The sequence below is a fragment of the Eulemur rufifrons genome, chromosome 28 (assembly GCF_041146395.1).
Source record: "Eulemur rufifrons isolate Redbay chromosome 28, OSU_ERuf_1, whole genome shotgun sequence".
NCBI lineage: Eukaryota > Metazoa > Chordata > Mammalia > Primates > Lemuridae > Eulemur > Eulemur rufifrons.
Genome location: NC_091010.1, coordinates 69,364,414 through 69,375,000, shown reverse-complemented (window position 1 = coordinate 69,375,000; position 10,587 = coordinate 69,364,414). Strand labels below are relative to the sequence as shown.

At 51.8% G+C, this 10,587-nt stretch overlaps 1 protein-coding gene across 12 annotated transcripts in view; it reads left to right on the top strand.

The window, feature by feature from the left end:
• Positions 1-8,106, top strand: part of EBF3 (EBF transcription factor 3) — a 120,912-nt gene extending 112,806 nt beyond the window's left edge. For 4 of the 12 annotated variants that reach the window (XM_069461185.1, XM_069461181.1, XM_069461183.1 and 1 more), the window contains 5 exons: positions 521-586; positions 1,262-1,439; positions 2,446-2,634; positions 2,984-3,181; positions 5,405-5,436. In XM_069461185.1, coding sequence (XP_069317286.1) covers positions 521-586; positions 1,262-1,439; positions 2,446-2,634; positions 2,984-3,181; positions 5,405-5,436 — 663 coding nt within the window. Of the gene's footprint in view, positions 1-520; positions 587-1,261; positions 1,440-2,445; positions 2,635-2,983; positions 3,182-4,232; positions 4,346-5,404 lie in introns of all 12 variants that reach the window. The other 8 variants (XM_069461182.1, XM_069461179.1, XM_069461186.1 and 5 more) reach the window with 6 other exon arrangements.
• Positions 8,107-10,587: the final 2,481 nt, after the last annotated feature.

Below are 10,587 nucleotides of genomic sequence, written 5' to 3'. Positions count from 1 at the left end.
TTGCAAATTTGGGGCGTGAATTAGGGGTGAGATGTTGTCTTTAAGGACTCTGCCAGTTTAATTAAGATATGGAAAATTACTTATTGTTCTTCACCACTAAAGTGCTAGGAATTAACAGGCAAATGTGGTGCCTGGGCCTTTCATATCTCCGCCATGTGTGTGTTTGTTTAATACCCATAAGACTCTGTCATTAAACCTCGGGCGCGGATTGGGCTCGTTCTCCGCGAGCCTCCTGTTTCCCTGCGCGCCTGCTTGAGCCCACGCGGATGCAGGAGCCGCAGGAAAGGCTTTATTCAGGCTCGTGGCGAACTCTGAAAAACCACAGACGGCATTGTCACCGCGAGCATACCTTCCCGTCTGTGCCTGCCCTCCCCGATTAGCATGGCAGGGTCAGGGCAGGATGGGTTTGGGGTGATTGGTGTCTCCACCTGCGGGTGCAAGTGGATTTATAGCCCTTTCTGGGAGAGCGGCACTGCCTGTCTGGTTCCTCCCTGAAGTCACCCCGTTTGCTTTCCTTTAGGAAGTATTACTCAAGCGGGCAGCAGACCTTGTGGAGGCCTTATACGGAATGCCTCACAACAACCAGGTAGGCAGTCTCAGCTGGACGCGGGCGCCCTGTGTGACAAGTACCCTGGTGGCAGCCGCCCCGGCCCCGTACGGGCTTTCTGGGCTCACTCAGTGAGAGTCTGGTGTGAGAAAGGCTCCCCGTTTTGCTCTCACGCTAAGTGATCAAGTAGAAAATGACGAGTTGAGGTCAGGACCCAAGAGCAGGAGAATGTGTTACAGGAAGGGGCACAACCTGGAGATCCGTCTCGAGTGTCCGGTGGTGGGCAGACCACGTTTGGTGCTGCTGGGGCATCGGGCAGGGCGGAATGGCACCCCACAGCTGTCCTGGAGTGGCCCAGGGGCTTCCAGGGGCAGTGACACGAGGGCCCTTCTCTCCAGACGTGGGCCCTGTTCGTTGAGCCTTCCACGCTACGCTGGTCCCTGTGCATGACTCAGGGAGTTCTTCGGGCTGCGGGTCCCAGGACAATAGAGCAGACTGTCAGACACATCAGTAAACCATTTTCTCAGGGGAAATGAAGACCAGGTTTGGTCACAGTCTGGGCCAAGGGACGGTGGCACGCCTCCATGTGCCCCACTGAGGAGAGTGGAGAGGGCTCGGCAGGGCAGGGCTGGAAGATGCCCGAAGCCTGGCCCTGGGGGAGCGGCCAGCGAAGGCTGGTCCGGGGTGACAGGCTCCCATTTGTCCCTGCTGCAGGAGATCATTCTGAAGCGAGCTGCTGACATCGCCGAGGCTTTGTACAGCGTCCCCCGCAACCACAACCAGATACCCACCCTGGGCAACACCCCCGCACACACGGGCATGATGGGGGTCAACTCCTTCAGCAGCCAGCTAGCCGTCAACGTGTCGGAGACGTCACAAGCCAATGACCAAGGTGGGCCACTGCCCCGGGCAGACCCTTCCCTGGACACCCGTCACGGGGGGTTGAGGCCTTAGCTGCAGTTGGACGTGTTGGGAGCCCGGCTGGGGAGTGTCCTAGCGTCTGTCCTCTCCGGCCTCGCTCACGTCCTTTCTCGGGGAGGACCTCGCCGCGGGTCCTCCCGGCCAGTGCTGGGCAGAGGACGCTCAGAGAGCCCAGTGACTGTACCGCAGCTCTGTGGGCTGCTACTCGGGCCGCCAGTGTCTGCTAGAAGTGTCCCTCAGTGCCTTCGTAAGTGACTGTGCTTTCCCTGAGACGGGGCAGAGCTGTAGGCAGCTGTGGTGTAGGGCCGGTCCGGATGGGGTTTGGGTTCCGAGTCTGGAATGAGTCCACGAGGGACACTGCATTTCCCCACCCTGTACCTCAGCCGCTGTGCCACGACCGGGTCCACCAAGGCTGCTAAACCTTGTCGTTTGAGTCCATGTTGGTGCCCTCTTCAAGCCACGCAGGCAGTAGCCTTGGCCAGCGCCCCGCCTCGCTGCTGTGTTGGTTCCCGTCTGTCCGGGCTCCCGTGGCCGGAGCCGCGTCGCTGGGCCCCCGCCCGCCCCCGGACAGAAATAGCGACCCCCAGACAGCCTTCCAGGGAAGTCACAGCCACAAACAAGCTCTCCTTGTCAGTCGTGGCATTTGAAGGTCTGCAGAGGCCGAAAGTTCACAGGACGTGAGGGGCCGGGCCAGGAATCCGAGCCGTTGGTAATTGCTTCTAAAGAGAAGCGCCAAGGCGACTGACGGCGAGATCGAAGCGCGCTCTGGCCGCCCGTCGGAGCCGGCGGCCGCCCGTGACACGGCTGCGGTAGGGTTGGCGTGATAAGGTTATCCGAGCTGGCTAGAGGCGCTAGGGCAGGAGGAAACCGTAGGTCACTTGAAAATGTTGAATATGTGATATAGATTCTCGGGGAACCCCCCCCACGTGTCTGTCGCTGATAATAACGTTATTTTTGGCCGGGGGGGATTTCAACAGTCGGCTACAGTCGCAATACAAGCAGCGTGTCCCCGCGAGGATACGTGCCCAGCAGTACTCCCCAGCAGGCCAGTTACAACACAGTCAGCACTAGCATGAATGGATATGGAAGTGGCGCCATGGCCAATCTAGGGGTCCCTGGCTCGCCTGGATTTCTTAATGGCTCCTCCGCTAACTCTCCCTACGGCAGTAAGTGTCTGTTTTTGTCACACGTCATCACGCAGCTTCATATTCACTACACAGTCGAGTGTGTGCATTGCTTGGGTGTTCTGTGATGTGAGCTACTGGGTGAAAAGAAGGGTGGCCCTGGAGGCTGGGCGTCAAAATGACCCAAAATGGGCCCTGATGCGGTCTCATTGGAAACCAAACCAAAATCGGAACAAAATGGGGCTGTTCAATTGGAAGAGAAAGTCCACCACAAAAGGGTTTGCGTTATCCCGAGAGTGGCCAAGCCGGAAGCATGTCGTGTCTGTTTTTGTGCCCCTGTCGCGGTGGCGCGGCGCCGCGCCGCGTGCTGACCGTGTTTGCTTTGTTGCAGTAGTGCCGTCCAGCCCCACCATGGCAGCCTCTTCGGTCACCCTCCCTTCAAACTGTAGCAGCACACACGGCATTTTCTCATTCTCACCTGCCAATGTCATCTCCGCAGTGAAACAGAAGAGCGCCTTCGCGCCCGTGGTCCGGCCCCAAGCCTCTCCTCCTCCCTCCTGCACCAGCGCCAACGGGAACGGACTGCAAGGTGAGGGTGGCGCGGGGGCTGGGGCCGGGCCCTCTGGGGGGCGGGAGCTCGGCCCCTTCTCGGGCACGTGTGCAGAGGCCTCGCACCCCTCGTGCGTTGCATGCTCTCCTTTGGGCCACCGTGATGCCATTCACCCCTGCCTGGGATTCGTAGAAAGGACACCTATTCGTTGAGCCCCAGCAAATACCAGATTTTGTTTTTCAGTTTTTGTCCAGTTCATGCTTCCGACGTAATCTAGTCCTCACGGTAAAGCACCCACACCCTGAGGGGGGGACCACACGAGAGAGAACACAGAGCGTGCTGAAGGCATCTGTGGCCGTTTTCAGCCTGGGTCAGCAAAGGGGCCTTCACCCGGGGCCTGGCACCTCTCAGCACTGGGCACAGCCCTGGCTGTAGCTCCTGGGCTTGCAGCCTTCTCTTCCCTGGGGGCGAAAACAGCCTCAGAACTAGGGTGGCGGATGCCCTGCCACCCTGGGCTCCAGGGGTGGCAGGGTACCCCAACTCTGCCTGCTTTCATCGTCCTGAGGCTGAGCCTTTGTTCTCAGCCTCGTGTGACAGACCGAGAGCCCAGCAAGGCTGTGCCGTCCTGGGGAAAGGGGTGTGTGTTTAGACGTAGGGCCATGTGTGTGCCAGTGCTGGGTGGCAGTCCGGTCTGTGCACAGGAGCTGAGTTTTCTAAGCGATCTCTTTCAAAGATTCGAGAGGGAGAAGGGCCAGCCCCGAGGGCGTGGGAGGCGGCACCTGGACACACTGTCCACAGATGGGGCCACTCGGAGTGGGCACCCGGTGCCTGGCCCTTGTGGGCAGTGCAGCTGCGCGTGGCCTGCGCCGTGTTGACAGGCGCAGCCACGCGGGTGCCCCAGGCCTCGTGAGCTCGCGCACGGCGCTCTGAGGTGCCGAGGCCTGCGGCACTCACATTAAGCGGCCATCGTCTGGCCTCTTGCAGACACCACCTTTGGTATGTGCTCCTCCCAGTGCGAATCAAATCCAGTTACTCCTTTAAAAAATGAATCCATTCAACCAGTATTTACTGAGCGCCTACTATGTGCCAGGCTCTCTGCTGGGTGCTGAGGACGTAACCGTGGAGAAGACAAACTGGCCCTTTTGTGAAGTCGGTGGCATATTTCACTTTGATGAACTAATGCTCAAAAAAGGAACTGGAAAGGTATCAGTGATTTGAAATAATTGTCTTCACAACATCTGTTAGCATACGTAGGGATGCCCCGGCCCCGAAGTGCCGCCGACTGGCCTGCGAGCCATCAGCGGGCACCAAAGCAGAATCGCTTGAGAGGCAGGTGTGGGGGGGCGCGGCCCCAACCCTGGACACGGTGTCGGGGCCAGTTGAAAGGTGGCACCACACAAGCAGTGTGTCCACACCCAGGTCTCCCAAACCATAAAGTTGTAACGGTGAGTCAGAGATAAATTAATATTGTTGAAATTAATGAACTGAGAAATTGAAGCTCACATCACTACATGAACAAATGTATTAATATGTTATACATAAATTAATGAGAAAAATCATTCTCAAAAATTAAACAACACTACAGTTAAAAGATTTTAGATTACGTTCGTACCAAGAGTTCGTTTGAAAGCATCAGCCACTCTTGGCACAAAGTTTTCTCTTCCAAGAGGAGGAGAAGAGCCCCTCCCAGGCCGTGCTCTGACTCTGGCCCTGGGCTGGGGCTCCCAGAGCAGGGGGGCTGTGAGTGGCTGTGATCCGCGAGAGCCCCTGACTCACCATTACGATGCAGAACAATGAGCAGAAGGTCAGAGCTGAGGCCTGAAAGCAGAGGGGGAAACTGAGGCAGGTCCGGTTTTCACTCAGGGAGCAAGAGCCGGGTCTGCAAGCTGGCCTCACAGAAGTGACCAGGCTGGGTCATGTCTCTGGACAGAGGCGGCCTCCAGGGAGCCTGGGCCTCCGTTTGCTTTGAAAATGCTGGTTGGTGCAGGAAGCAGCAGCCTTTGACACAGAAACGTCAAAGGCCTGTCCCTTTGCCAAAGGACGCCTTCAAGGAGGGCACAGTAGGAGAGCACTCTGGGGTTTCTGGCCCCGTAGGCACCCCACCCCAGGGAGTAGATTGCCCACCACGCCCAAGGCTGGTAAAGGAGAATCCTGCGCATCCAACCTCATGGTGACACAGTGCAAAGGGCGGGGCGGCCCCTGGCCGTGGTGAGGGGGAACACGTGCGGCCCGGCAGTAACTGCTCTTCCTCCTCTCTTGCAGCTATGTCTGGGCTGGTAGTCCCGCCAATGTGAGGGACTTTTGTTTACCTTCCGCAGCACCCAGCATCAAAAGACGGACTTCAGGGGACATGTTTAGTATATTAAGACATGCTGATGGAAACAGTATCTTCAAAAAAATCAGCAGCAATCGAAATGCTACAAAAGACTTTGTTTAAAGATTTTATTTAAACTATTAAGAATCAACATGCAAACAGCCTACTTCTTCATGAACAATTCCATTTTATTGACTGAACTTTTCTCATATTTTCACATTTCTCAGTCCTGAAGAATAAGGAGAACAAAGCGACGCCTATTTTGTATAAAGTTTCTGACTCCGTCTTGGCCATGTCTAGTAATTGCTATGTGTTGGGAGAAACTTTGTGAATGCACCATTTTGATTATCATGAAACACTGATGAAAAATGCCTCCAAACATTTTTCTGTACTCATACTTAGATTCACAATGGTTGTGTATCTCTATAATGTGAAATATTTTTTTGTGGTGAAAAAAAGGGGGCCAAGGAGGTATGAGCCATCAAACTGGAAAAAAGGATGACTATATGATTAGGAGAATCTGGGGTGGCAGGGAGGGAGGGAGGGTTTATCATTGCTTAACTTCATCTTAATGAAATGAAACTTTGTAACTTATTGTAGTTAGAAATTGTAACTTTGATATTGAATTCTCTTGCCTTCAACAAGCACACTGACAGAGAAAAAATGCTACTGTCTGTTGGTTCCAATATTCTCCCGCTGCTAGAGCTTCCTGTTAAGCAAGTGTGATCTGCAACATTTTTTCAACTTTTGCTAGCACTGTATACTATTGCATTCTTAGGCTACTGTGAGGTCTATGTTTCTTGTACCAGAAATTGTCCTTTTGACTTCTAGATCCTTCTTCCCTAATGTGTTTTGTATGTGGTTATAAAATTGTAGACTTTTGTGATTTTGCCAAAGTTGTAGCTAAATATTTATACACTTGTCTTGAATTTTTTTCAGATCCACTTAAAATATTTAGAAAAACAAGTTTTATTCCTTATGTGTCTTATAAGGGATAAAATGGTCTTCACTCAACACTTACTTTCCCATGAACACTTGCAGTTGCTAAGGGATTTGTTTTGTAACATATCAATTATAAATATTGTATTTATCTTTGAAATTTTGTACATTGCTTTTCCCACCTTTTTCTTTTCCTTGTCTGTGTTGGTTCTTGATCATGGCCTAGTGTTGTGATACTGGGAAGAGCATTAGCCACGAACTGTCTCTTTGATCTGTTTCGTTCAAACGAACCAGTGTCCTTACATTTCATTTGTACTCAAAAATATGCTATTGTTTAGACTTTCCGTCCTTTTTTTTTTTTTATTTTGAGGAAAAGTCAAATTCATTGTTTATTTTTATATTATTTTTAAGTTATCTGAACAAATACTTTTGGAAAAAAAAAAAGTTTGTTGTATAGTCAAAACAAAACGGTGCCACCCGGCTGTGACAAATCCTAGTAGATTCTGTGCATGTGGAGCGGCCGCGAAGAGGTGACACCGTTTGGGGCTGTGTCTTTATTTTATTTTATTTTTGGTAGAATGTAAAAAGTCATTTTAGCTGCCACCCATGACTTTGCCACATAGCTGAACTGTGTTTATACTGGAAAAATTCAGAGGCCTAAAGTTTAAAATAAAATTTACTTCTGATGTTTTAATTAAAATGTTTGCCACATTAACTTCTCTGATGCCTTAAAAGTGGACTTCTTTAAAGAACCTTTGTGCTATTTTATCACAGGCTTACACCACAACTGTTAATCGATATTTCATTTGGAGATTTATGGTGTAAAACACACACACACGTGCACACAAACAAAAGCACAAACCCACTGTTCCAGAGGTCGCTCCCTTCTGGGTCTTTCTGCTGCACTCTGCACCCTCCCGGCAGCCCTCCAAGTCGGAGAGGTTTCACAGGGAACCAACATCACTGCTGGTTTTTAATTTTTTTTAACAATACGTTTTTGTGGTCCGATCCCACAGCACTGTCTGTACTTTTTAAACTGGAATGACCTCCTCCAGATATTGTGCCTGTTAGTGCCAAACCCACAGTGAGACCAACAGGGTCAGGTTTTTTCCCCTTTGCACTAAATGCTTTGCAGATACAGCACAGCAAACATTTTGCAAACTGCAGCAGAAATCAAATTTAAAATAAAAAGGAGGGACTTTAAAAAACTTTCTTGACAAAAATCAACAATGCACAACTTAGAAAGTGTTCATTCACGGGACTAAATAAAATAAACAATGTCCCCAGTGGTCAGTGCGTCCCTGTCTGGCTTTGTGACGGCTGACAAGGCTTAGCTACGTGGAAAAGCCTGAGAAGTCACTTTGGAACTAAATTGCCTCCGTTTTATTTTGTATAAGTAAGGGTTTGCTCTAAAAAAGAGCTCACATGTACGTGTTAACGTTTGCAAGCTTCCTCATGCCCTCACTTGGTTTGTGTTTAGATGAAATAGTCAACGCCCTCATCGCTTCATTGTCTCAAGATTGAGCGCTTCACTAAATGGTAGATTTTACTGTTAAAGACCCTACAATAAGATTGTTTTATCTGTACATTTTTTCAGATATTTAACTGTATAAAATGTTCATTTTACACAATATTTAATTAAAGTATTTCTTGTCTGTGAATTTCACTTTTGGTAATTTTGTTTGGATTATTAAAATGACCAGCTATACACACCCAGAAGTCACATCGGGGGTTTCGTTTGCACGTCCTCGGTTCCAAAGCTGGGTCTTGGGCAAAATGACAGTGATCTATAGGAGAACCTTCCACGAAGACACGAGCCCTCGGTCATCACGCCTGCAGAGAGAAACTCGGCAAGTCACTACTTCGATGGTTCCGACCCCAGCGGCACCATCTATACGTGTGTTGTACAATGTTTCTGTGTCACAGACTTCTAGGGGCCACGGCCACGCTGGGGTGTCACAATCATTGATCAACCACTGGTCTCTGAGTGTGCAAACAATCCCAAGGCTTGTGGGGGGCTTTGGGACCCTGCCCCAGCCCCCCTGCTTCTGCACTGGAGGGGTTGGCAGGTCCGGCCGCCTCCAACACACTCCTTTTGTATCCACTGTTGTGTCACCTGGGCGAGACCCAGGTTCAGCACAGGCTCCGGGGGGCGGGCAGACACGGGACCACCCAGACCGGTGCTGGCTGAGGTCAGACATGAGGGACACCATTCCACGTCCACCTCAGTGGCACAACAGACCCCATGCCCTGCCCCGGCCACTGTCTGTGCCTCGCTGTAGCCAATTGCACCCACCATACTAGCTCTGCCGTCAACACTGGGGCTCTGACTTCGAGGCCGAGGGGCTCCCGTTCTATCGCACTCGGCGCTTTTCATGTTCCCCTCGGTGACAGGCTGGGTCTGCATGTTTTGGCTTGCAGCTCTCTAACACATACGCGTAAGTGTGATCCAAATTAGTACTCACAAATGTCATCTTAATTACTTGTTCTGCTGAGCAAAACAGGAAACAATTATTCAAAACATAAAGAAACTTGTGAATACCTTTTTCTCCCGTCAGTAACAATCAGGTCCTTATTTCAGCCTTAGAGAGACAGCAAAGAGGCTCGTGGGTGCAAACCTGCAGCCCGCCCGCTGCCCGGCCCCTCCCAAGGTGCCGGAGGCTGGGGCGGGAGAGGGTGTCGCCCGACAAGTCACCTCCTTCCCACTCGGAACTGGTGCCAGGAGTGCCCGGCTCCCCGTCACCTGGGAACAGAGACATTGGTTCAGGGCTGCATTTCCAATCAGAAGTGAGGGCTGCCTTCTTTCAGCATGTGCGCCGCTTACTGTCGGGCCGCCTTTTAAGGTCTTTCAAAGCTTTTAAAGATTATTCAAAGCACTTGAAATGGGCTTCAATCTAATGCCTCATTTCATTGCATTAAACAGCCTAGTTAATAAAGAATCAATATATTCAAAGGGCAAGGTTATCTTTTGTCTATAAGGGGTGGTGTCATTCTGAACCTTTTATAGTTCTAATGCTGAAAAAGACCTCATGAAATCCATACTCATCAAGTGGGCCAACGAGGGCAGTGGGCGGCCCCTGGACGGAAGAAAAGCTGCCCTCCTTTGTAACAACGCCAGCCTTATCTCCCGGCGTGGAGCGCCCAAAGAAGTCCTCAGAAATGTCAATTTCTCATCAAGACAAGAGGCCACAATGATCATTTTTCCAGAGAATACATACAATTAAGAGAATGCAGAGGCAGCGCGCGGTGATTTGTGGCTCGGCTCACCCGGCCCCGCGAGCTGCGATCTCCCTCCCAGCAGATGAAAAGTGTTGTTGATAACTGAAGTGTCAATACGCCAAAGAGGGATTTTTGAATGTGAGTCCTTGTGCTTTGAGCTCGCCGGGCCGATCCCAGCCCCTGATAACGGCGCAGCTGCCAACGGACACCACAGGTTGGCCCTCCCAATTAATGCCATGAATAAATCACACAAAAGAGTTGGGATGCTTTATACTCGGTGAGACAATCCCCTGTTTTACCCTTCAAGGATTCCTTTTATGTTGGAATAAGGTTGCTTTTAATGAAATTTAAACTCATCAGAGGAAATCAAAAACCTCCAATCAGATTACAAATTGATTTTTTGGTCGTTTGTCATGTCCCCATGTAGAGCGCAGGTTCCACAGGGAGCGAGTTGCCGTTCCGGGGCTGGGGAGACAGGGTGGACGCAGCCCCCGCTGCACCCCCGGCCGAGACCAGCTGCCTGAGCCCACGACACGAGCAGGTGCCCATCGGCTCTGAGTCCAGCCACAGCTTAAAACCCAGGGACCTCGTCCTCAGCAAGGCTCACGGTGGGTCCCAGCCGGCTCTCAAGGTTCCGTGACTGCCCAGAGACGCAATCTCCAGGGGGCACAGCCAGCTTGGTGCGTCTGTTTGCTGGGTCTGCTCTGCGCCGCACCAGGGCCAGTGGCTACGCAGGACACACAGCCCCACAGGCACCGGTCCCCACACGCCAAGACGTTAGGATCGGGCAGAGAGAAAACCTGGCTGACTCCCACTCAGCCATCCCGTCTAAGCCCCAGCGTTCTCCTCCGCAAAGCCTGCCCTGACCTCTGGCCCCTGCAGAGTGGGGACCCCATGCTCCCCCCAAGTCTTCCTGGGAGCCGTCTGAGGCCTCCAGCCTCCGGCTTTCCCACTGGTCCCCTGAGACCCTGGA